General features: G+C 40.9%; 1 protein-coding gene across 1 annotated transcript in view; it reads right to left on the bottom strand.

The window, feature by feature from the left end:
* Positions 1-25,988, bottom strand: part of trpa1b (transient receptor potential cation channel, subfamily A, member 1b) — a 32,582-nt gene extending 6,594 nt beyond the window's left edge. Inside the window, exons 1-20 of the mRNA XM_065295031.1 lie at positions 25,870-25,988; positions 25,485-25,647; positions 24,142-24,317; positions 23,709-23,816; positions 23,492-23,600; positions 20,876-21,021; positions 17,326-17,462; positions 15,610-15,658; positions 15,322-15,421; positions 15,007-15,107; positions 14,691-14,860; positions 12,464-12,628; positions 10,984-11,098; positions 10,699-10,865; positions 10,505-10,598; positions 10,368-10,427; positions 10,187-10,285; positions 1,870-1,940; positions 1,599-1,752; positions 66-155 (exon numbers count right to left, since the gene is read on the bottom strand). Of these exons, the coding sequence (XP_065151103.1) occupies positions 66-155; positions 1,599-1,752; positions 1,870-1,940; positions 10,187-10,285; positions 10,368-10,427; positions 10,505-10,598; positions 10,699-10,865; positions 10,984-11,098; positions 12,464-12,628; positions 14,691-14,860; positions 15,007-15,107; positions 15,322-15,421; positions 15,610-15,658; positions 17,326-17,462; positions 20,876-21,021; positions 23,492-23,600; positions 23,709-23,816; positions 24,142-24,317; positions 25,485-25,647; positions 25,870-25,965 (2,370 nt within the window). The 5' untranslated portion in view covers positions 25,966-25,988. The remainder of the gene's footprint in view (positions 1-65; positions 156-1,598; positions 1,753-1,869; positions 1,941-10,186; positions 10,286-10,367; positions 10,428-10,504; positions 10,599-10,698; positions 10,866-10,983; positions 11,099-12,463; positions 12,629-14,690; positions 14,861-15,006; positions 15,108-15,321; positions 15,422-15,609; positions 15,659-17,325; positions 17,463-20,875; positions 21,022-23,491; positions 23,601-23,708; positions 23,817-24,141; positions 24,318-25,484; positions 25,648-25,869) is intronic.
* Positions 25,989-27,639: the final 1,651 nt, after the last annotated feature.

Here is a 27,639-nt window from a genome sequence, read left to right as displayed (position 1 = left end):
ACTCCACCGAGAGTCCCTGAATGTTTTTTGTGATGCATCATGGGTAGTGATGACATGAATTTTACCTGCTGAGCCAACTGCACCAGCTCTTTGCAAATGGCATACAGGTTCATGACAAGCACCATGATTATACATACTGAGGTTAAATATTTTTGCTGGAGGAAGAAAGGGAGAGAGAGAGAGAGAGAGAGACAGAGAGAGAGAGAGAGAGGGAGAGTTAATATACACTGACATATAGTATCACATACAGTATTCAAAAGTAAGTAACAAAGTAGCAACCCACTGTATACTTCTAACTGAATTTTAGTATTAGTTAATGACAGTAATTCCCATAGAGGTGGGTGCGTGTAAGACAAAGTTTTAAAACAAAGCCTCAGGCCATTCAGAAATACCGATTCGTTGCCAAAATCCATGAAGAATCTAATAAAAAATGCTCATTTACAAAAAAAAACATGTCATATGCACTTCAAGAGTTTTGCATCTGAGCTCTTCATATATTTTCTTTTTTATTAAACTGATAAATGGTTTGTTCATTCCTCAAACGCAAAATCTAATAACATTAATGTCGGCACCGACGCCATGTCACTGTTGGAAAGATAAATAGTAATATTCATACATGATTAGTCATACTGTTCTTCAGTTTATGGACTTTATAACCTTGAAGTAATGGATGAACGGGAATCTAACGAACGTTACTCAGTTTATAATGACACTCACTAAATTAAATAATGGCGTAAGTGCAAGGTTATAACCAGGTGAATGCATGAGGACGATCATGAAGGCCATTTTGAATGATAGCGTGTATAATTAACCTGTCAATGCAATACAGATCAGGCCAACATTGAAACAAGAACTATGGGTCAGTGTGACCCGGCCGGCACAACATAGTGACAAATACAACCTGAGACGGATATTGGCATATAGACGGTTTCATCGGACGCACGTGATACACGTCTGGATCCGAACGTTACTTCCGGTTTCGTTTTTTTTATGGTATGACAAGTTGCTATACTGATCTCTTGAACAAATGTCTCGTTGAAAATAACAAATGTTTTGGATTCCTAGGTAATCTATGTTTTTTTTTTTTTTTTTGCTTGTTATATAAATAAACTACATTTTAAGTACTTTGTGGTTATTTATCATTAGCGGAGTTTACCGGAAGTTACGTGCGGACCGCGACAGCCGCTTGTTTATGTTGTTACTGCTGAAACCGTCTATATGACAGCATCAGTGTGCTTAAAGTAACATCTGACATGCATTTTGGCACTATTTAAGTGTAGTATCACCTTTAGAAGACAGCTGCTGGGTAAACTGTCCAACACCAAATGCATACCAACAAATATTTACAGTGTCTTAATAAAGGGTAATATGATTTTTCATAGTGCAATTTAAGGCCAATATTAAGCAGATTTAAAGCGAAAGTATTTGATGAATGTATAATACGTCCCGAGAGCATTTGTTTTATATATTTATCTCATTTTTTAAGGAAGTGGCGTTTAGCATCTTTTGCATCTGAGCTCTTTAAATTGTGTTCCCTTAAATTCTTGTGCCCTTTGAACACATCTCGTCCTCACATTATTTAAATAGACATTATCTACCTTGCTGAAAGATACATGCACCATGGTGATAGTGGTGGCATTGGTTGAAACCTTCTGGCTCGGTCTCAGATTAAGAATGAGGTACGTGAGGGGCAACAAGCCAAATAGGTATATAGCCAGGTTGAGCAAATGAACCTTGCTTCCATACGCCTTCCTGTCAAAATAAATACATAACACAATTTCAGCCAGTTTAACTGTTTAAAGTGATCTCCACCGACTCTACAGTTTCAATAGATGCACAGAGTAATATGCAGTGGCTTCTTTAACGTACCACTTCATCTCCAGGTATTTTTGGCTCACGGGGTGAGTCAGAAGCTCCAGTCGGTTGTACTGCACCATGGCCTACGGGGACAAGAATCGTGATGAATCATTTTCACACCATTTTAGAAAGCAATTAATCAAGACTTTGTAAAAGTGTTTAAGAATATATTTAAGAATGCAATGTATTTAATAAGGAGACCGGGGCAAGTCGTCACATGGGAGTGCTGGCGCAATGCCTAGATTCAGTACACATCATAGTTGCCAAATTTGCTAATAATACACAACTTTGGGCTTATTTTTTAAAAAAACACCTTTTTTTTAAGAAATACGGCTGCTTGCAGGGAAATCTGACAAGCAACTTAGTTTGTGTATGGTCGCTGTGTGGCAAAGCGAGTGTCTCTTTCATCATGAACTCCTTTGAATAGTCTGCAGCAGGCTCGTATTTTGACATGACGCATGACGCGCATAAGTTTACATGACACACCGAACACATACAGTGGGGAAAATAAGTATTTTATCAGTAAGGTGATTTCTAAGTGGGCTATTGCCACAAAATTTCCACCAGATGTAGTTATCAAGCCAAATATTGAATTTATACAAAGAAATCAGAACATTTAAGTATACAAGTTGAGTCATAATAAATAAAGTGAAATGACACAGGGAATAAGTATTGAACACATGAAGAGAACAAGGTGCAAAATGGCATTGAAAGCCAGGAGATCACCTGAAATCTGTCAGTATTGAGAGAGAAAGCCTTTCCCCATCAGTAATAATTGATATCAGCTGCTTTAGTCCTAATTGATGGCCTATAAAGGCTACTCATTACCCAGGAGGCACACAGGAAAGACTTTATGATGGGTAAACGCAAAGTTCCCTTTCGAGAACGGTCTCTCGACATTGCGTCAGTAGCTGACGCTATGGGAGAGGTCCTCCTCTCTTCCGATTCTGAAGCTTTTTTATAGAACAACGCCAGTGTACTGGCTAATGCCTGTCATGACGACGTATAGAGGCGTGGCTTTCGCCGCTATATAACGACCGTCTCTAAGGCATATCGACAGATCATTTCTCTTCACTTCGTGATACTGAAGCGTCGCCGTTGAATATCGCACCCGTAACGGACGTAGGCGCGTCCCTTATACGCGTTCCGGCTGACATTTACGCGGAAATATTGCTTCGCTCCTCGAGAAAACAGGTAAGCGAAGAGAATCGCCGGAGGTTTTCGCACGTGACTGTGTTCTCGGCCGCGGACCACCGCCGCCAGCATGCCGCTGGTGGGTCGCAGCCAACCTGGAGAGAACACCAAGTGCCCCCAAACCTCTGGTGCGTCGACGACCCGTCTCAGCACACAGCTCTCAGTCCGCTCTTGAATGTGCTCGTCACACACGAGCTGCAGACAGTGAAGGGCAGACCGAGCAGTGCGAGACACCCCGCCCTATAAGCTTCCCCCGAGCCGAGGCTATGGAAGCGGGGCGGCGACGTGCATAAGCATCCCTTCCCCACATATGCAGTGCGGAATATGCCACAGTGTGCACAATACATTCACAATAAACTAAATCCCGGGGTTTCTCGGTATTATGTTAACACAGCGTGCTTTGGCCGCTTCCCTGCGCGCTACGGTCGCTGCTCGGACATGACAGACCTCATTTCAGCGGGGCCTGTCGTGGACGAGCACGGCGCGCGCGCCCCCTTGTACATTGCAAAACCCTTTCACAAGTCGTTTTGCCTGTACAAGCGCTGCTATTCACTGTTATTTACTAGAGTAAGCATCATTTTTTGGTGTCTTGCTTGTACAATAAAGCGCACTTTGGCCGATTCTCACGGGTTTCGGACAAAAATGAGCCTGTTTATAGCGGTTTGCCTTGCGAAGCACATGCTTTCCTTGCGCGCGCTCAGGCTACGTATGCCGTCGAGCGTGACGTAATACGGTGAGGGGTCTGCTTGCAACTTGGCTATCAGCTACGAAACAGCGTGAATAGAGAGTGAACATTGCCCTCAGCGTGTGTGGTTCATGCAGCAGCAATGCTCTGGAATTCTTCGCGTCCCCCTGGCTGTTCCGGGTGACGACGGGAATTCGTGTTGGCTGTTGGGCTCTGATGTGTTGCGTCTGATGGCCGCTGAAACACAGCGGACCGTCGTAGATTCAAGCAGCATTTATTCAGTTCACTATGTGTACGTGGGGAACCAATATGTATAATATATACGACTTATAACCCCCTGCGGACAAACACAGCGCATAGCGCCCGGCCTCGCTCTCGTTGTGCCCGTTACACACGCGCTACGGAGAGAAAAAAGGCAAATTATATCGAGTGGGATCCCTCGCCCAGCGTAGCGATCCTTTCCGATGTTTAATACATAACATTAAACCCTACTCGCAAATATGCCCGTCACACGGGCTACATAACGAAGGGGGTAACTGTTATGTAGTCTTGCATCGAGGAGAGAGATATTCTCTCTCCTCGCTCTGTCTAGTTAGTACGAGCTGATACGGATGCATATTTTTAAAGCGTTATGCCCCAGCTGTGCAGCAGCGGGTTGCTGCCATGTATTGCACGTCGGTGCAGAATGCATGAAGTAGGTGAAGTACACAATGTCCCCGTAATTCGGCGATATTTTACCTCACGCGCCTGTGATATACAGCGGTCACCCCGCAAAAACATGCGTTACTGGCACCCTGCGTGCGCGTGCCAACTGTTGCAAGTGTTTCTGTGTTAAAGGAGATGTCTCTCCTTTTTCCGAGTGCTGGGTCTGTCCCGTCAAGCAGCGTACGGCTGCAGACCCTACCCCTATGAAATTGTAGTAAAGTGTATTCATGGTCTTATGGTGTATTGATTAATATCACCAAGCCATAATTACTATACTACCCATGGGTGTTTGAAACAATGGTGTCATAGCCATGATTATTTGTGGTTATGGTTTTACACTGTACCTAAACACGTATGCATACGCCCTACGGAAGATTACTCCGCTACTTTGTCATGCACGTCCACGTTGTGCACTGTGCAGTACAATTTGGGAGTTCACAGCGTCACTGTACAGCCGGTGACGTTCTGCCCTGCATTCCTCACGGCTAGTTCACAGCACACAATATGTAACGGGCTCCCGGCGCATGCGCGGCGAGCCGTTTATATGTGTTTCAGTGCATAAGGAGATTACACTCATTTGTGCATGGGCTCTGTATATCAATACACGTAAGCCTGTGCGCAACAGTGTTCACTCACTTCTCTGTTAATACACAGCGGTGCTACGCTCTGTGCATTTCAGTTAAGTAATTCAAGTTCACAGCACACAATATGAAACGGGCTCCCGGCGCACGCGCGGCGAGCCCTTTAAATGTGTTTCAGTGCATAAGAAGATTACACTCATTTATGCACGGGCTATGTGTGTCAATACACGTAAGCCTGTGTGCAACAGTGTTCGCTCACTTCTCTGTTAATACACAGCGGTGCTACGCTCTGTGCTTTTCAGTTAAGTAATCCAAGTTCACAGCACGCAGTATGTAACTGGCACCCGGCGCACGCGCGGCGAGCCGTTACTACGTATTCAGTGCATAAGGAGATGTCACTCCTTTCTGCTCGGGTTTTGCGCACAGCTCAGTCCAAGCGCCGAGCTGCTGCAGACCCACTTGGTTTTCCACAGTATGTAACTGGCCATTACTTTGTGTTTCAGTATATGAGAATATGTCTCTCTTTCCGCTGAGTTCTGTATCCAGCTGTGTCCAACAGCGAGCGGCTGCAGACCCTGGCTCTTTCTACAGTTCTGTGTATCTACAGCACATATCCTGTGCCCAATAGCGGATCGCTCCGCTACATTGTTCATGCACGTCCGCGTTGCGCACTGTGCAGTGCAGTTCAGGAGTTCATAACGTCCCTGCACTACGGTGACGTTCTGCCCACACTCCTGCGTTACACAGCAGCATAGTTTCCCAAACACAGTGTGCAACTGGCACCCTGCGTGTGCGCGGCAAGCTGTTGCTAAGTGTCCCTATATGCGTGGAATCTAATCTTTCCACGTTTGTATCCTGCATCCAGCCTTCCCAAGTGGTGTGCCGTGGCAGGTTTGACTGGTCGTGCCCGACATATAAACCTCTGTGGTTCAGCCGTAGCTACAGGCACATACATGCCTCGCTCAGTCTGCCATGGGTTCGTAGCATCCCTGACCCACCCCACATGCGTGTGTTTAGCGGTGGGTTCTTATATAGCGGACAGCATGTAATGGGCACCCGCATGCGTGCGGCGAGCCATTGCTAGACATGTTCTTATGGGGCCCAACACTCCGATCATTCGGCAGTGTTTACCCCCTTTTTTCCTAGCCGTATGGCTTTGGCTGAATCCTTTTACTTTTTTCGGGATTCTGTGTTAATTTGACGTCAGACCACCCAAGTTGGCGTGGTCACGTCACAATTTCGGTGCAGTGCGCCGGTACCTGGTCCAGCAATTGTGACTGTGCATCGGAGTACGTGCCTGACTAGTGGGTTAGAGCGGCTTGTATAGCTGCTACTATCTCGGCCTAGGGCGATGGTTCCGTTGGGATCGAAGCCCTAAGTACACGGTTTAGTGCACTTATGGTGGTGCTTCATGATGGTATTGTTTGGACGCACATGTTCACTGGCTGCGGCGCTTTCTCATTTAAGAGTGGGCAGCTGTGCTTCATACTCCTAGATATTGCCGACCGGCTGCAGGAGCACTCTTTTTCTTGAGTGGTTTTCTCTGTGTGTGTGGGCATAGGAGGACAGTCTGCACGCCAGCTATATGTTGTGTGCTTGGTTGTGGTTCGGACTCGGGCTCGATGCGAACCCGTCTCTCTCAGGAGCGCGCACTAGTTGTGTGTTTGCTCTGAGCTGTTCCACCCGGGGCACTATTGTGCTGGCGGCAGACGCCCCTAGTATGCCTCATGTTGCCCTGACCCCCCTTTGACACTGTTAAGTGGTCAGGTGTTGGGAGCCGCTCGCCTATCTGCTCCCCATTTGGTATCTCATGTCCCGCCCGCCACAGATGCGGCACGGATGTGGCTGAGGGTGTAAGCTGATTTGAGTTTGGTTCGGGCTTACTGGATCTGTGCACAACAAGGAGAGAATACCTCTTTGTGCTTCTTCCAGTTGCACTCCCGTAGGGAACACATTATGCTTGGCCAAGCGCCAGCAGTTGTGTGCCCCAGTTGGGTTCTGCTGCCGGTAAGCGCGGAACTGGTGAGAGGATCAGTTATTCAGGTCCCCGGGCTGACCGAATCAGCTGCGGTTCTGTAAGGGCACTCCAGCACGCTGTACACTCTGTTTGTGGGGGTGTTATGTGATGGTTTAGACTCGGTCGTGTTGTGCTTTGAGACGCATACGAGAGTCGCGAGCCCTTTCTACTCAGCACCCCTCTTATGCTGTACACATAAGGGTGTGAAGTGAATGCATATGACCCGGTACGGTGTTCCGTGTCGAGTGTTCTACCTTTACAACAGCGGGTAGTTGGCCGCGATACAGGCTATCTACCTCGAGGGTTTTGCCACTGCTCCTGTGGCGTTTTGCACAATGCCTCTGGGCACGCAGTGGCTGGGCACCATCGGGTATTAGAATTAAGTGAGTGAAGCGGTCACCTCGCTCCCCTTATGTTTACCAGTTAGGGATTAGGTGCCTCAATCCAACCGCAGCGCTGTTAGAGCGCAGCCGGTTAAAATCTGCCTTCTATTATGGCTCTAAATGAGCTATGCCCGGCTAGGCTTTATATGTTCATCTGAGTGCTCGACCCCGACACGGCAGTCTGAGCAGCTCTTTGTGCCACAGCGGCAGTGTTTGGAGCAGACTCTTTGTAAATAGAGGATATTGCTTTGGATGTGGATGCATTTGCTGGGGCTTTCCGAGCTCTCTCGGTGAGTTACTCTCGCCCCATCTTGCAGTCAGCTGCTTGATTGGGTGCTGAGGGAGGGCGACACGTCGCCTCCGGTCTCAGGTTGTGGTGTGTGTCAGCAGTCGCGTGGTTAATGTGTATTCACAGTGTGTACCGCATGTTGCCAGTACTACTGTGTTACTGCTGATGTCGAGGTATGGAGCTGTATTCACTTCATCTTCGTTTCTTTCGCACTAGCTATCCTGATGTGCATCTTATGCTACGCCAGCAGATGCCGAATGCAGGTATGCTTGCTATAGCTTGCGTTGTGCTAAGCCTGACCGTTTGGTCTTTTGTTGCATTGTGCTTATCTGCTGCCCTGGGTAGTGCAGCGATAAGATCTTTATGCTGGCTGTGTCTGTATGTACTCTGCCCTGGGTCAGGGCGAGTTTCTGATTGGGTCCCTAGAGGCATCCAGTCTTTTTCACGCCGACTGGGCTTACGCCGACTGGGCTAGGACTGTGTTATGTGCTACTGCTAAGCGCTGTGGTGCATGGGTTTGAGTAAACTCCACTGGGGCTGCTCTTTGCTGTTCTCACGGCGCGGTTCTATACAGTCTCCCATAGCGTCAGCTACTGACGCAATGTCGAGAGACCGTTCTCGAAAGGGAACGTCTCGGTTACTATCGTAACCTCGGTTCCCTGAGAAACGGGAACGAGACATTGCGTAAGCTGCCGTGTCACTGCTCAGATCAGCTCTTCTGTTGTTCAGTCGAAATGATCTGTCGATATGCCTTAGAGACGGTCGTTATATAGCGGCGAAAGCCACGCCTCTATACGTCGTCATGACAGGCATTAGCCAGTACACTGGCGTTGTTCTATAAAAAAGCTTCAGAATCGGAAGAGAGGAGGACCTCTCCCATAGCGTCAGCTACTGACGCAATGTCTCGTTCCCGTTTCTCAGGGAACCGAGGTTACGATAGTAACCGAGACGAACTCTCTCAAGATCTTCGTAATCCTATCGTTGAAAAGCATTTTGATGGGAATGGTTATAGGCGCATTTCCAGATTGCTGAATGTTCCTGTGAGCACTGTGGGAGCCATTATCCGGAAATGGAAAGAGCATCACTACACCATAAACCAGCCACAATCAGGTGCTCCACATAAGATCCCTGTTTGAGGAGTCCAAAGAATAATCAGGAGAGTTTTCCAAGAGCCAAGAACCACTTGGGAAGAACTTCAGGAAGACCTTGCATCAGCAGGTACTGTTGTTTCAAAGAAAACTATAAGCCATGCACTGAACCGCCCTGGCATCCATGCACGCTCACCAAGCAAGACTCCATTGTTAAACCAAAAGCATGTTGAGGCTCGGTTAAAGTTTGCGAAGTGCATTTGGAGAAGCCTGTGGATTATTCGCAGACTATAGTATGGTCAGATGAAAGCAAAATTGAACTTTTTGGCAGTCATTCCACACACCATGTTTGGAGAAGAACTAGCACCCCCCAAGAACACCATATCAACAGTTAAATTTGGGGGTGGAAGCATCATGGTTTGGGGGTGCTTTTCAGCAAGGGGTACTGGCAGACTTCATATTATTGAAGGCAGGATGAATGGAGAAATGTACTGGGACATTCTGGATAAAAATCTACTGCCATCTACCAGAAAGCTGAAAATGAATAGAGGGTGGATATTTCAGCAAGACAATGATCCCAAACACAAGGCCAAGGAAACAATGAAGTGGTTTCAAAGAAAGAAAATCAGTGGCCCAGTCAATCACCTGACTTGAATCCCATAGAAAATCTATGGAAAGAACTGAAGATCAAAGTTCATAAAAGAGGCCCAAGGAACCTTCAAGATTTAAAGATCATTTGTGTGGAAGAATGGGCCAGAATGACTCCTGAGCAATGCAGACGACTGGTCTCTCCATACAAGAGGCGTCTAGAAGCATCAATCACCAACAAAGGCTTTTCTACAAAGTATGTGTTCAATACTTATGCTCTGTGTCATTTCACTTTATTTATTATGACTCAACTTGTATACTTAAATAATTAACTAATTTCTTTGTATGAATTCAATTTTTGGATTGATGGCTACATCTGGTGGAAATTTTGTGTCAATAGCCCACTTAATTACATTACCATACAGGCTTTACTAAGAATGTTAATAAAGTTTGTGGAATTTAAAGTGAAAAGTTGGCACAACTCTTATAAAAAGCCATACTTCACACTCATCAGAATGCTGGTATAAGCAGTAAGCTGTATGGAAATAGGCTGTTGACTATTTATCAGCACCGCTGTTTTTAAAAGCCAATGTACAAGCATCCTTTGACAGTGATAAACTACTGACACCCATCATTTTAACCTGAGTTGCCACTGGCATCCATTACAAAGCGCACATAAATATTATGCTTAACCTACATGTCAGTGCTTTTAAATAAATCTCCTATGAAAGACAACCAGAAGGCCAAAGAGAAGTGATCATGCATTTTCAGCAGCTTTAGGAGGATTGCAGGAGCTTACATTCAGAGCTTCAAGTGGAAGGAATTTCATAGTTTTATCTGTTTCAGCAACCTTCTTCCACTGTAAGGGTGCCTGAAGCCACCGGAAATCATACGTCATCTGCCAATAGCATTCAAAGAAGGTTAGACTTTAATATAGCTTCTACGGTATTATTAAAGTTTAACTTTAGTGAATGGCTTACATGGTAGTCTGGACTGTTGGCATCATGGTCTGATTCCTTCGTGCACAGATCCAGAAGATGCTGTACAGAGGAAAGGGGCTTCAGTTCACAGGATCTTATCAGTAGTCGACAGATTTTAATGTGTTAAATAGACAGACCTTGAAAGACTCTGGGAGAAACTCCACAATGTCTATTACAACACAGCGGGATACTTGTGTTCCTGTATTAAATGTCAGCATAGCCTCAGAACACCTGAAATGAAATATAGTTATAGAAAAACCAGTTAAAGTAATTTTAAAGTAGTAGGGGGACCAAAAGCTCAAAGCATGCAACAGGAATGATGTTTCCTTACCTCTCATGTTCAATGGTGGCATTCACTACATCTTTTCTCTCATTGCGTACAGCCTCATGCAAGAAAGAGCTGTCTGCGTTGTTGAGGGTGATTTCAGCTCCTCTGTCCAATAACATCTTGACTGCCCCTACATGACCTGCTTTGGCAGCAACGTGCAAGGCTGTGTCCTGTTAAAGGATATGTTAAGGTTTTTGGGGGAATTTTGTTATTTTCTTCCCACCGATTGTTTGCCTCATACATCTTCTGTTCTTTAGCCCACAGCGATTTAGGATTTTTATAACCTACCCCTTCTTCATTCGTCATATCCACCAGTTTAAGGTTGGCTGCTAGAAGAATTTTCATTGTCTGTGTGTATCCCTCAGCTGCGGCGTGATGTAAACAAGACCAGCCTTTATAATCGCTAGAGATTAAAACATACGTCACAATGAACACACCACATATGAACATATTGTACATTCCCTGTTAGTTTACATCATCATAGGTTTTGAGATTGCAACATAATACTGTGAAGCAAACCATACAACGAAACTGTTATCTTAAAGTAAAGTGTGCATTTTTTTTGCATTTTCAAACAAATCCTGTTTTGTAAAAGGTAACCCTGATTCTCACAAGAAGGTGTCCAGCATCAGATTTTTTTAAAAAGCCCTTGAAACCATTTTTTTTTCACATATAAGATTAAGGTCTGAACTTACTATAAACATTATTTTTAGAGAATTAAAAAAATATTTTCTATAGAATTATTTGAATTTTTTAGATAATCATTATCAAAAATTATCATTACTGCAACATGATATTACATTAAAATATATGCATTTACAAACTCATGTTTCAGTAACGAGAACTAAAAAGTTATCTAGGTACCAAGCGTGCCGCACAAGCCCTGCAAAGTGAAGCCAAAACGTCTCGATCGCCCCCCAGTGACTGGTCCCAGTATAGGTCATAAACCCCGCCTCCCCATGTTATTCAATGGGACTTGAGACCAAATAAAAAATTTAATTACACTTCAATTATCTTTTTTCCGAAGCTGGTTTCTGTCATTTACTGTAGTTATCATCACGCTGATGTGCATTCAAATGTTTGTTTTTAAAATAAGTTTGTGTTTAGTTAGTTAATTAATGATATAAAAACGGTGGTGTCACGTCATGATTGACAGCTGTGATATCGTGTGATATGCGCATTCTGCGAGAGCGAGGGCGGGGTCTTGATTTCGCGGCTTCACTTCCTGCTCACTACTGCGCATGACTGGTCCCGAAAACGCTACTGCGCAGACTCAAGACCCAAGATGTCAGCGCCATATCGGGACACTGGCGGCTTCACTTTTCACCAATGGAAGAGAGCGAACAGGCGTCATCCATCTTTTTTTACAGTCTATGCTAGGTACTATGACAAAATGTTGCGGAGGATGAGAAAATTGGTCTTGGACACATTTATATTCCTTATTATTGTCTTATTATTACATGTTTCTTTACTTTAAATGTTTATAGTATAACATGCACTTAAAGCTTTACATTTTTTTAATTTTTTAATAATAAATATTTCCATGTCAAAGAACCCAAATCCAGTCATGGACATGCACGTTGCGGTAATGAAAATGTTCCCCTTAAATGTGGAAAAACCAACAAAATTGGCTTGTATTACGTGAAGAAATGTTTGTAAATGTATGCTTCTTATTTTGATACTCTTGCTTTGCATTTACTCAAAATGCTTCATGACACCTAATAAGTCTACTTTTGGGAGAATCACCCGATCGCTTTTCCCGTCTGACCTTTGGAAGAGAGCTCCCCTCCTGAGCAGCAGATCCACAACCTGAGCGTGTCCTCCCTTTGAAGCAAGATGGAGGGGGGTCAGACCCTTGTCATCTGCTTCATTCAGCATTTTGGAGTCTGTGAGGGTCTCCAGCAGCCTTTGACATGTGTTTATACGCCCATATCTGAAAAAAAAAATGGGAAAATGGGAAAAATTTTTAATGATTGATTTTGAAGGTTTGGAAAACAAAAGTTTTTTTTTTCATTTTTATTTAAATGCAGGCTGTCTTATAGCTTAACTGATTTCACACCAGCCATTTTTTGAAAAGTTGCCTGCCAGCATTTTTTTGTAATTTTCACAAAAGTTTCACAAAATGCCTTCTAGGAAATTTTTCTTTTAAAAATATATAAACAATACAAATACAAATATATCAAATGAAAAAACAGACCTTCTGCTTTCTAACCAAAAATTTACAAACATTTCATCCTTTCTATATTTTTTATCTGCTTATAAACTCTTAAATATGAGTATTTTCTTTAAAATACGATTTTGTTAGCAAAAAAACTAAAATAATAGCATTTTGTGAAGGAATTTTGTAAGAGATCAGATTCAGAATGATTATCAAAACATACACAGAGTTTAAAATTAGTTAATAACGTTTTGGCCTCAGTTTTTTATAAATTGGGTAAGTGCCATCTAGTGGATAATCGCAGTATTGCAGATTAACATAAAAATCGTCAGGAACACTTTTTTATGCAAATGTTTTCTCTTAATACAGACTACTGGCACATCCGGGAACTTGAGTGTCAATTTCTTCACCGCCGCTTTTTGGGGGAAAACAAACAAGACTTCCCATAGACTTCCATACAAGATAGCGAAACAAAGCAACGTTCGTACACAGCAACCCAGTCTCACCCCATGTCGTCAATATTTGACGACACTTGACCATTCGTCATATGTTGACGCGAAGGGTATACCTTTCGCGTCATTTTTTGACGAACTGGGGACTTCAATACTATTATGTCCGTTGCATTCTCTTTCCTATTTTCTTACCATTTCCGCGTCGGTTTAGGGTTAGATTTACATAATGACATTCCTACCCAAACCTAACTCTAACCCCAACGCCAGGTGACAACTGTTTAATTTCGCGTACACTGTTTAATTTTGCGTAATCTAACCCTAAACCGATGCGAAAATTGTAAGAAAATAGGAAAGAGAATGCAACGGACGTAATAGTATTGAAGTCCCAAGTTCGTCAAAAAATGACGCGAAAGGTATACCCTTCGCGTCAACATATGACGAATGGTCAAGTGTCGTCAAATATTGACGACATGGGGTGAGACTGTGTTACACACAGCCAACAGGCAATTTAAGAAATGACTCAGATTAATCATGTCAAGTATCTGTCCACCCTGCCTGCCATAGAGCGCAAAAGATACATCAACAGATTTAATTTGGTCAATTTAAAAAAAATTACCATTCATTCTCCCAGCATCAAATTTGTGGAACAACGCTGTCCAGTGGCCAGAGGTGTCTTACCCGGACATTTACTTGTACCTCATGAGTCAACAGGGAAGCCAATAAATGAATTTACTTCGTATTTGAAAGTTATTTCGTATTTATATATTATATCTTTATATTTAGAGTACTTAGTGCACTTTTCCGTCCAACCATACAATTAACTGGCTTAGCGATATTTCCGGCAATCCCTGGGTTGCGTTGTTACACAAATTTGATGCTGGGAGAATGAAAGGGACATGTTTTTATATTGACCAAATTAAATCTGTTGATGTATCTTTCGCGCTCTATGACAGGCATGGTGGACAAATAATGATTTCTTAAGTTATTTACACCTGTAGTTTGTGTACGAGCGTTGCTTTGTTCCGCTATTTTGTATGGATGTCTATGGGTCTAGTTTGTTTTCCCCCAAAAGTGGGCGTGAACCTGTTCAGAGACATGCCAATAGCGGGGAAACAGTTAATAAATGCATAGCCGGAATTCACTACAAACGACTGCGGGCCGGATCCGCACTGGATCCGTGCTGAAGTCAGCAGCTTTGGTGTGGATCCGGTGCAGATCCGGCCAGGAGTTGTCTGCTGTCTGGGTTGCTAGGATAAACGAATCTGCCAAATGTAATTGCTCTCAAACTACTACAAAAATAATATTGCTTACATAATGAGTCATGAGAATATACGCACAGAATGCATGTTGATATTGAACATTGACTATGCAACAAAAGTTCTTACTCTGCTGCAAAGTGAAGGGCCGATTTCTTTTCCCGTGACTTTTGGCCCAAAGAAATATTAAGACACAGCATGTTTTTGACTGAGTCGTGGATGCCAAGTTTGCAGGCGTAGTGCAGAGGAGTGCAGCCCTCGACATCTTCATCCGGCAGCATTTCTCTTACAGCATTACTCTAGAGAAGGCAATGGGCTCTTAAAACTATATACAGTACATAAACAAGTTTAAAACTGTATGTAACATTATATAATCTGGCAAAACACAGGGTCACTTGGACTTCACTGGAAGACTAACAAGAACTTGATTTTTATATGTTCACACCTGTAAGACAGTATCAGGCAGATTTTTCAGCCCTTTGGGTTGAAGAGTGGCGAAGTGCAGAAAGTTGCGGCCTGCTTTATCTTTGATTTTGAAATCTGCACCTTTACAAATACAAGAAAGAATGGTTAAATATGCTTTGGTTAAACCAGCTTAAATTGGTTCGAGATGTTATTTTTTTTAGCTGTGATAAGAGTCAAATGGCAAATTCAAGAAATGTAATTAATTATTAGAAGGCTTTGATTTTGAACAAAGACATCAGTTCTCTAATAGAGGTCTTATGTCGTCTTTTGAAATCATAATGATATAGTGCGATACCTTTTGACAGTAAAAATGCCACTGTTTTCCAAGCACCGCAGCTGGCTGCCTGCAGCAGAGGCGACATTCCCTTGCAGTCAGTGCAGTTAATTTCTGCTCCCTTTTCCAAATCAAACAAATGACAGTGAATTAGTCGCTGTATCAAAGGATTCGATGATAAAATGATGGTATAATATTTTTGTTATCAACAAAATGGACATACAATAGTAACAAGGCTCGATTTTGGATGGTTTACCCATTCACAGTATTTTTTTTTTAAAACAGAGACACCCTTTAAAACGCCTTTACCTTTGAAACCAGATATTCGGCCAATTCGACATGATCAAACAACGTTGCCCTGAAGACAAAATAAAGCCAAAGACATTGTTGATCAGTTACAATGCTAATAAAACAGAGGTCTTTAACCGTTTTACGGGCCAAGGGCCCCTTAATGGATAGAAACGAGAAGCAGGGACCCCCAGTATATTTCAAGAGTTTCGTTGCAAATTTTTACATTTTTTTTAATTGTTCAGAAATCACAATTTTTGGTTGTGCATTCCAATTAATATCAATTCAACTACAGTTGGTTTATTTTGATTTAAACCTTCATAACTTAAAAATACAGCCAAGTAACACCATAAAACAAAATAATAACATGATAACATAGTTATAAACATGTTTTGACAAAAATGTAAAAAAAATTGATTTATCTCGTTTTGCAACGAAACTCTTCATTTATCAAATTAAAGTTATATTTATTATTATTTATAACACATACTTTGTAATGACGGTTATGTGACAAAGACATTTAAAATAATATATTTTTTGCATACTGCATGACATTTTTAATTTAACCCATTATTGTACAGTTTCTATTTTTATTTTAGGTGATTCGGTCTCCAAATGCAAAAAATATAATTTTTATAATATAATTAAAAAGCAATTTTTATTATTATTATTTAATAATTGGATTTTAAACACCTGGAGGAAACAAAAAACCATTAAGAACTGAAGAATATTCATTACGTTGTTATAAAACTATAAACATTTAATGACATCTTCATTACAAATTATATTTGTACCACTGTACTTGAGGTCAAGAAAAATATTCATGACATTGTTATAAAACTATATGACAGAGTATAAGCATTAGAGTATTAGTATTAGTATTAGAGTATTTTCTCCATATAGTGGACCTTAAAGGCACACAAGGCAAGTCTGAGTATTATTTCTCTACTAGCTCCCCCTAGTGTCTGGGAGTAAATGCGTTCTATATCTAAGACTATACGAGACTGAAGGACACCGGGTCGGATACAGCGAACTTGCAAGTGGGGTATTCTTCCTACTGACGGTAGGGGTGGGCGAGAGAGTCTTCATTCGTCATGTAATGAGTCATTTAACCATATACCGACTTACGAAGATGATTTATTAACATAAAAATGCTGCCTTGTGTCCCTTTAAGTCGACCCCTTTAGTGGAATGATGATCGTTTCCCTAGATAAGAGTCTTATTCCTCGGTTGGGATCGAGAGCCCTTAGTTGCATTGAAACTGCTATTTTTAAACTGTTAACTGTTGAGGTCCACTAAAGTCCACTTTATGGAGAAAAATCCTGGAATGTTTTCCTCAAAAAATTATTTCTTCTAGACTGAACAAAGAAAGACATAAACATCTTGGATGACATTGGGGTGAGTAAATTTGTGTAATGTTTCCAAAAAAAAGCAATATTCAAACAATATTTGGATGACCCCCGGTAATACCACCACAGACCCTCTGCTGAAGACCCATGTGATGAAATACTATGGTAAAGTTGACACAAATTGCAAAGTAAGCCTCATGACATCCTTAAGGGACTAAGCAGGACACTTTAACACCACAAGTATGTTTCTATATGATCTTCTTATGCTCCTCTACACAGAGAGCTCTTACAAATGACTCTTCCAGTAAATATTTTATTGTCAGGAAACCTCATTGTCTGTTGTGGTCATTTTAAAAATCTACTCGGAAGCAGCAGGCGTCACACTGACCTATGTAAGGGCGTCTGGTTGGCTCCGTCTCTGATGTTGATGATGTCTTCCACTCTGTTATAGGACGAAAGCATGACTTTGACGGCCTCGATGGCACCCTGAGTGCAGGCGAAGTGGAGGGCGGTGGATTTGTCACACTGAGAAATGATAACAAACACACACAGAGACATTGAGATTGAAACCAGCTATTAGCCTGATATAAGCAGAAGAGACAGGGTAAGGTAATGCAAAAGGGGCGCAATCTCTCTAGTAACAAAAGCCATTAATGAAAGGAAATCCTGATTTGCTGCATGTGGCAATAGACACAGAGCCAAGCTTATTTATAGATGTAAGTGGCTGCGATTTGTATCAATTTAACTATCTGAAGCTATTACTGAATGCATTAACCCTGCTGCTGATAGGGGAGTCTGACTGCGAGTGCTTGTCTCTTTGTGGTATTGGGGTTACAGCAGGATCAGAAGTCAATCAGGATATCAGGTGTTTATAAGTAGTGATACACTCACCTAAAGGATTATAAGGAACACCATACTAATACTATGTTTGACCCCCTTTCGCCTTCAGATCTGCCTTAATTCTACGTGGCATTGATTCAACAAGGTGCTGATAGCATTCTTTAGAAATGTTGGCCCATATTGATAGGATAGCATCTTGCAGTTGATGGAGATTTGTGGGATGCACATCCAAGGCACGAAGCTCCCGATCCACCACATCCCAAAGATGCTCTATTGGGTTGAGATCTGGTGACTGTTGGGGCCATTTTAGTACAGTGAACTCATTGTCATGTTCAAGAAACCAATTTGAAATGATTTGAGCTTTGTGACATGGTGCATTATCCTGCTGGAAGTAGCCATCAGAGCATGGGTACATGGTGGTTATAAAGGGATGGACATGGTCAGAAACAATGCTCAGGTAGGCCATGGCATTTAAACGATGCCCAATTGGCACTACAGGGCCTAAAGTGTGCCAAGAAAACATCCCCCACACCATTACACCATCACCAGCAGCCTGCACAGTGGTAACAAGGCATGATGGATCCATGTTCTCATTCTGTTTACGCCAAATTCTGACTCTACCATCTGAATGTCTCAACAGAAATCGAGACTCATCAGACCAGGCAACATTTTTCCAGTCTTTAACTGTCCAATTTTGCTGAGCTCGTGCAAATTGTAGTCTCTTTACTATTTGTAGTGGAGATGAGTGGTACCCGGTGGGGTCTTCTGCTGTTGTAGGCCATCCGCCTCAAGGTTGTGCGTGTTGTGGATTCACAAATGCTTTGCTGCATACCTCGGTTGTTACGAGTGGTTATTTCAGTCAGAGTTGCTCTTCTATCAGCTTGAATCAGTCGGCCCATTCTCCTCTGACCTCTAGCATCAACAAGGCATTTTCACCCACAGGACTGCTGCATACTGAATGTTTTTCCCTTTTCACACCATTCTTTGTAAACCCTAGAAATGGTTGTGCGTGAAAATCCCAGTAACTGAGCAGTCTATGAAATACTCAGACCGGGCCCGTCTGGCACCAACAACCATGCAATGGACACTTCACTATCCCATGATGCCCTGGCAGAGGAGTTATCCAACGAAGAAGAAGATCATGCGGCTGTTTTCGCGCTGGAATGACATGACGTGATGACGACGTATGACACGTGATGTAGCAACATGGCGGATGTAGTACGTTCGAATCTCATTCATACTACAAGGATTCATACTATACAGTACCTACTGTTTTAACAGCAAGTAAGTAGGTACTTCATCTTATTCAGTACCTACTATATAGTATGCGGTTTCAGACGCAACCCAGGACCACACCCCTAAATGCATTGAAGCAACTGCCATGTAATTGGTTGATTAGATAATTGCATTAATGAGAAATTGAACAGGTGTTCCTAATAATCCTTTAGGTGAGTGTATATAGCTAAATGTATGGCTGCTCTACTTTAATTTACTTTATATAAAATTGAAACTAAGGTCTCACAGTGTATATTTAATTGTATCAAATGGTACAATATTCAGACTGCGAATAATATGTTAAAGCAAACTATTGCGTGGTAAAACTGACAGTTCATCCAAATATTAAAACATTGTCATCATTTACTCACCCACAATGTCTTTCTTTGTTCTTCAGGGCTAAAACGTATATTTTATGTTGTTTGGGGTTTGTTCTCTGGTTACTATGGGAGTGGATGGGGTCACCAGAAACCAGAAAACCCTTTTGTCACTGTGATCCGTGTCATGTTTTATGTCTGTTCCATATTGTCATCACCTGGACATTTGTTAATTATCACCTCATTCATTCCACCTTTGTGTCAGTAGTCTTTGTGTATTTATACCTGTGTGTTTGTGTCACACTCATCGCCGGATCATTGTCGTTTCTACCATGTCTGTTCCAGTTTACGTGTAGCTGTTCCTGTGTGTTACTTACCTGCCATGTTTTAATTCTCGTGTTTTGTTTCTGGTTTATTTATTAAATGTTATTTATTTATACAAACTCTGCAATTGCGTCCTCACTCTTGTATCCAGTCATGACACCTTTGAGCTCCAAATGAACCAGAAGTGTTAAATAACTCGACCTGTACTTGACCTGTGTCATATTATGTTAAGTGTCCTGAAGACATTTACTACTCTATTATAAGGTAACAGCATACTTTATAATGCACTGTGCATTGCTTAGATTAAATAAAGTAAACATTTCCACACCCAGCGACAGGCACAAAAAATCTATTTAACAAATCTGACTGAATCCAGATTATTCAGCAGTCTGCAGATGGCATTTTTGGGATTTGTGTTTTGCATAAATGTCCATTTGGATGAATGTCACCCTCATTGAGTAAATTAGATATGGTCATGATTAATTTTGTAATAGTTCTCAGAGGTTGTCATTCAGTTCAGGTTGTTAGCTGTTACCTCTTTCCCCGCCATTGACGAGATATCTCGTCAATTAAGAGAAAACGCTTCCCCGCCAATGACGGGATTTTCCGTCTTTCCGCAATACCGCTATTATCCACCAGGTGGCGCCCTTCCGCAACTTTTTAAAACCGGAAGTATTGCCCTATGGCAAGCAGCTGCATGTCCGTGTCTGTTTTAAAGATCGCTCTGAATGGGATCTCTATGAAAAGTCCGTCACAAAAATGGAATTATCTCAGCTTTTTGCTCAAAATGTGGTGTTTTTGCAGAAACCTACCCATATTCAAAAGCTGATTACAAAAGAACCACTGGAGGTAGGAAGAAACGTTTTTTTTTTGTTTGAAACAGAGGGTCTGTTCTTTCATTTGGTATATTGTATGTTTATATATTTAAAGAAGAACATTTTCTGGAAGGCATTAAACTTTGGTGAAAATCATGAAAAACGCTGGCGCTGGCTGGCAACTTTTTTTAAAAACGCTGGCGGTGAAAGAGTTATTAAATGCCCAATGCTTTTTCTAAAAGGTTATTTTCTGTTTAGAGGTGAAACGCTGTGCTTGAGTCTTCTGAGTTTGGCAATCACTTTTATAAATGGATGTAAAGTCTTCATATTCAAAGCATATTTCTATACCTACCAAAAGAGAATTTACCTGTTGCTGATCCACTCTGGCTCCTTTCGCGATGCAAAGTTTGATTACCTCTATGTTCCCACCACGCACAGCCAGATGAAGGGGGCTGCTTTTGGTTTTGTCCAAATAGTTAATGTGCACTAGGGTGGAAATTCCCATCTCTTCTCCTGGAGTTGAATTAAAAAGTGAGGGTAATAAATACATTTTTCATTGTTTATTTTTGTAAATGACAAATGGTTTAAACATCAAGTTGAGTGTAGCCTAATTCTTTTCATGCACATGAATACAAGAGTATACATAAAATGTTATGTTTATTAAAGGATAATTCCTGTATTTAACACTTTGAGTCTCATTTCTGGTTTGTTTTGGATGAACTACAGTGATGGACAAACTATTCAATATTTTGACAATGGGTCGTGTCTTGACTTTTTGACTCGTTTAGAAGCGTCTCTTGACTGCTTCAGAATGGAAGTCAATGACCATGCACAAACATGTCATTAAAACAACACTTAACGTTCATTTTCAAAACTGTGCTACTCACTGAGTGGTTCGTGGTGTTCGTTGATGATTAAAAACAAGTTGTGTAGCGAAATACAGTTTCTGACATGTTTCATTTGGCATTTAGTAAAATTCCTTGTATGGCAAAGTGTTTGTCGCCATCAAGTGGTCGGGAGTGTGCTAACGCTTCAGACTCAAATATAAGCTGTGTCCCAATTCAGGGGCTGCGACCTTATAAGCATGCGACCTTAAATATGAGCACTCGGTCTTTCAAGGTGGCAGCCTCAGAAATCCGCGAAGAGAACTGAAATGAGACGGTCTAACCTTGGGATGACCCATAATTGGCGTCACCTGCTGCGCCTGTTAGCAGGACATAGCGGAAACGTTTCTGACTTATTAAAATAAATATGAAATCAGAAAAATATTAATTTAGTTTATAAAATATGATACGTTGATGTAGATTAAACTATTCAACAGTATATTAAATTTAATTAATCAACCTTAGAAATATATGCATCATAAAAATAATAATATTAACACAAAACATAACTTATAATACTAAAACAGTGACAAACTTTTTTTGATAAATACACACTTTTATTTAATGAAGGTTTTAATTGTTTATTTTAGAATATCCAGCCGCCGTTGCAGGCGCGCAATGAATCTTGGGATATCCTCGGCTGTTAAGGATCCATTCGTTCTATCCTTAACATCGCGGAGAAATGAGGACGCATTTTGAGGCTTCATTCTAAGCATCCTTCGAATTGGGACGGCCTTACCAGCCTGAAGTCGCGCTGCTGTGACGCAATCGGTCTTAAAATACGTCCTTACAAGGTCGCAGCCCCTGAATTGGGACACAGCTATAGAGCGGAAGTATATACGCGGTTGTGAGGTATCTGAAAAAAGTTCCACTATAGCAAATAACACGGATTGAAATCATACATTGCGCAAATATATTTGTTTTTAATCATCAACGAACACCACAAACCACTCGGGGAGTAGCACAGTTTTGAAAATGAACGTTAAGTGTTGTTTTAATGACATGTTTGTGCATGGTCATTGACTTCCATTCTGAAGCAGTCAAGAGACGCTTCTAAACGAGTCAAAAAGTCAAGACACGACCCATTGTCAAAATATTGAATAGTTTGTCCATCACTGTAGTTCATCCAAAACAAACCAGAAATGAGACTCAAAGTGTTAAATACCGGAATTATCCTTTAAGAGAACAATGAGACTAAATGTCTAAATGTCATTACACAAGGGTGCCAGGGACCAATGGAACCTCAACAAATTATAAGGGCCTCTTTAGATAACTTAAAAGGGTCTTGTCATGAAAATCTGATTTTTTCCATGTTTTAGTGCTATAATTGGGTCCCCAGAGATTTTATCAACCTAAAAAATGTGAAAAAGATCAACCCAGTAACTTAGTTTTGGTAAACCACTCTCTGCAAGAATTAGCAAAAATAGGTCATTGAAATCTGGTTCCTCTTGTGATGTCAGAAGGGGATAATACCGCCCCTTAATCTGCACTATCCAACCACAGCACTGCCATTTAGTGCAGATATCAGTATATATGGTTATTTGACATCTCAAAAAAGTCAAAATAATTATACAAAACACTTAAAAAATTTTGATATTTCTTTAGTGTTTGTTAATGGTAGCTCTCGAATATTTTATCGGGTTAAAATTGTGAATGGGTACCCTTAAATATTGTTTTAGACAATAGGGGACCTTGAACTCAAATAGATTGGGATGCAAAAAGGGTACATACAAAAAGGTAATGTATTTTTAAATAATTTAACAGATCTGCACCAAAAATGAGCATAATGTTACACAGATGAATGAGGCAGACATGATCTGTCACTCCTCAGTTACACTGAAAGCACAATGAAATTAAATGCTTAAGGTTGTCAGTGATGTTTGACATTATCTTTAATCAGTTTTGACTATTTAACTACTTTGCATTTAAAATCCATCGATCTGCCAAATGTATGACTGTAACATAAACCAAAATTGTGTTATTTGTCTCCAAGCCAAACGTCTTCACAAATATTTATGTCTGGAACATGTGGAAGACCACCCATAAATTGCAAAAGCATGCCTACAGGAAAGAGTAGATTTGCAATGTCGAAAACGTACCAATTTTCAAAGCCAGTTCCATAGCCTCTTTGGCACCTGCGAAAGCAACTGTATGGATGACGTAGTGACCCAGTTTGTTCTGACGACACATTTGTGCACCATGTTTAAACTGCAAGGAAAAAATACAACCCCTTTTAGTCCATACAGTATTGTTTTGCATGTTTGGTTTGCATGCCAGTGCTTGATTTGTATTGTCCTGAAACTCATCTGTACTTACTAGAGCTTGGAGGGCTTGGCAGTTATTGCTGGAGCATGCCAGCATCGCGGGTGTGTTACCTAGATCCCCTTCCAAATTGGCATCTGTCTTGTCACAGGTCAAAAGGAGCTGTGCCAGAAACCAACAGAAATCATCAATATCTTCGTAGTATGAGTATAAGCTTTCACAATCAATTTAATGCTTCGGCCTCTCTCCCTCGCAAGCATATTTCATCCAAGAAACGATGCTATTATACAATTAATACAGTCACAACATGATTTAGCCAAGTTGGGCTAGAATATCAAACTATATATAGATCAAACCCTATACCTAATTCAAACACTAAACATGACCTATGCAAACTGTTGAAGCTCCTAACCAGAACATGGTTGGGAACGTCAAAAAGGTGAGTTTTATTCTTATAAAAAGAGTATAAAGAGTGCATCCAACTGACCTCTACCAGATGATCGAGCTTTTTTGTGATAGCCAGGTGCAGAGGAGCCATGAGGGCATTGCTAAGGATGTTGGGGTTGGCACCCAGGTCCAGCAGTAACGCGCAGCTTTGCTCCTGATTCTGCTCCACAGCCCAGTGCAAAGCAGTTCTGCCCTGTCCATCCTGTGCATTCAGCTCTACAAGGCAAAAAAATATTTTTTTGGTTTCCTTCATTCAGATGAAGAACGTCTCAGGTTACGTATGTAACCTCTGTTCCATGAGAGGGGAACGAGATGCTGCGTCAGAGAGCTGACGCTTTGGGGACACCGTCGTTCCAAAAAGCATCAGCTCGACGACGTCAAGTCCCATAAATGGTAAAGACAACATCAGCTGATACAGCTAGAAGATCAATCACTTGGGTTTAATGTTCACTACATCAGTATTTATTCAGCAAATGCATTTCCATCTCCCATTATTCGCTTTTACTTTTTTCGCATAAGTCAAAAACCACCTCAAGCATTTCCATCACTCATTTCTTCAAAATGCGCATAAAATCAGGGTGAGGCAAACTGATTAATTGTAATATCGTATTAAAGCATTATTGTGTTATATACGATCGCATGACAGCTAGAGCGATATTGCGTTTATACAACAGTTTGACGGCACAAATGTGTGAACAAAAAAATCACACTAGTGGAGTCTCTTTCAAAGCCTCTTTTGTGCAAGACTACTTTCTTCCACCATGGATTTAAAGCTCAGGATGACATGTAACATCCTATAACTGACTTCAGGCGTAAGTTTTTAATGCATGTGGCAAAAGCGTAAATAGTGGCACTTAATGTAAATAGTATCTAATGCTGTTTGCACTTAGTGTAAATAGCGCTGCCATAATTAGAAGTACTGCGTTCATAATAAGCAGCCTGGGGACATAAGAGTCCAATCCCTGAGGAGATTATGAGATTGTTTTCTGATCATTAAAACATAATGAGACATTAAGCCAATGTGGTCTGAATTGCAAACGAAGTAAGTAAGCATCCTAAGAAAAATGGCACGAAAACAGTGTCTGGTTACATAATGTAAGCTGCTTAGACTGCAAGCTAGTCTTCATTTTTTTCTTCAAATCTTAACTTTATTATGTGGTAGATTTGAAAAATAAAACCTATTAGCCCCAACTAACTGGTTGTTGGTCAGGTTAGTACTTAAAACAGTGTTTAACTTAACGGCTGTTAATGCAATTGGCCACAGATCTATTCTTATAGACTGCAATTAATAAACAGACTTGAAAAAAGTTGTTATAATGGTTCAGACATCATTCGATACAGTTCACACAGGCATGCACTAAATCTCGAAACAGTAAACCTCACCCTCAGGACCCACAATAGAAACAATGAGCCGAATTATCTCCAGGTTTCCGCCGGCTGAAGCATAGTGCAATGGGCTAGCTCCATCCTCGTCCCTGCTACTCAAGTTTTCCGGAGTTTTCCGACTCAGGCGGTCAATGGCTGAAGCATTCCCTTTAAAAGCCAACTGGGAGAAGAACAGATTATGAAAGCATAAGAGTAGGAAGGAAAGCACATGTATAACCTGACCCTCATAATTTTCTGGTCATTGTACTGGAAAGAACAGTAAACCACGTGCACATGCTAATTGTATAATCTCTTTAAATGTTTGCGCTTCATCTTCCCCACATCCTCTAACATCACAGAGGAGAAACAACACAGAATTAACCAAACAAAATCACGCACGCACCTCAAACACATCTGCAGAATCCAGAATCGTGTCATCGTCACTGATCACACACTTGTAGATGCTGTTTTGCCTCACAAGTTCTTTTCCTAACTGCATTTGGTGAGCTAGATGAGGATATTCTGTAAAGATAATTGAATTCAATACAATTACGATCAGATCAGATCGGATGTACTGTATGCTTGGTCACATTCGTTGTGCTTTCTAGTAGGAGCTGCTGTTTGTGTGCTGTTCATGGTTAATCTGAAAATAAACCAAAGCAAGATAAATGTCTGCAAAATGCATTCAAAGTTAAACAAAACTGTTCAACTAAATAAGTACTGAATACATTAAAAATGCCAGCACAGCTGGCAGATCCTTGAAACATTTATAACAGACTTCATTGCTTTTGCCTGTTTTCCATGTCTCCGACATTTACGCCTCTCATTTGCAAATATTTACGAGAGCTACAGGAAAGAAAAGAGCACGTGATGTTGAGCATAAATGTCTTTTTGCACTTAGATTTTGCTTCTGAGTGTCTCATGCTGACATTTAAAAAAGCAGGGCAGTGTAATGTAATGCAACAAAGCACTTTGTCATCAATCCTTTAATTCCCAATGAATGCGTGTCGCTCATGATTGGCTCCTAAAAATTATTTAAGATTTTTTAAGCTATTAGTAAATCTGGCCCTTAGTCTTTGCAGACTTTACTGTATGCTTTTATGTCTAAAAAGAAAATTATATTTAAAAAATGTAAAAAAAATTATTGTGGCACACTCTCAGAAATAAAGGTACAGACGTTGCCACTGGGTCGGTACATTATAAAACGGCTCTAATATGTACCATTTTGGTACAGATATGTACCTTTGAGGTACTAGTATGTACCTTTATGGTACCAATATGCACCTTTTAGTGTACTTTTTGAAAAGGTACCGTCCCAGTGACAAACTTTTTGTAACTTTTTGTGCACATTGCCTGAAATGTTTAGGCCATTTCAGTGAATATTTCCATTTACAAAAAGTTATTTTAATTGTGGGCTGAATCACTTAGAAAATTTGAATAATTTTTCCCAGATTTTGCATTAGTTTGAATATCCACATTTTTGTCCAGCATAATACTAGCATAAGTAAGGGATAATATACAGCCTGAGCTGTTTGTTATGACAGAATAAATCCTAAGAGAAGATCAGCACTTGTACTGTATCATCCCGAAGAGTTTTATTTGAGATAACAACCGGCTGGATGTAATTTATCCCGCTTATTACACGCCTACTTACTACATGTGTAAATATACAGATATGCACACAAAACATTGATTTGCTATATTTTATTAGCTTTTTTGTAAATAATGCAAACTTTCATCGAAAAAAAAAAAACATTTTAAGCCAAGACATGTGTCATGTAATAAATATTGAATAAATAATTTCCAATAAAGTTTAAAGACACCCTTTGGTTTATCAGCTACTGTACTGTATATATTGTGGGTGACATTTGACAACTTTGCCTATTCACAACATTTAGTATAAACAGATCAGAGATATTTAGTCACTCCTGACAGTAATTTTGCGGTGTAATACACCGGACAAAGTGTCTGAACTATCAAACTATTTCATCCATTAAACTGAGGTTTCAAGTTACTAAAGCTTTCATCAACAAGATCTGACTAACATCCATGCTCTGATAAGAGCTGTGCTTTTGAAATAAACAAGACAGTGCAGTTTGCATTATTTATATGAGACTATTCCTGGAAATATTGTACGTTTAATTTGTTAAATAAAATCTCATTTTCAAAGTAA

The sequence above is a fragment of the Paramisgurnus dabryanus genome, chromosome 22 (genome assembly GCF_030506205.2).
Source record: "Paramisgurnus dabryanus chromosome 22, PD_genome_1.1, whole genome shotgun sequence".
NCBI classification, from domain to species: domain Eukaryota; kingdom Metazoa; phylum Chordata; class Actinopteri; order Cypriniformes; family Cobitidae; genus Paramisgurnus; species Paramisgurnus dabryanus.
This window is presented reverse-complemented; position numbering and strand designations above follow the sequence as displayed.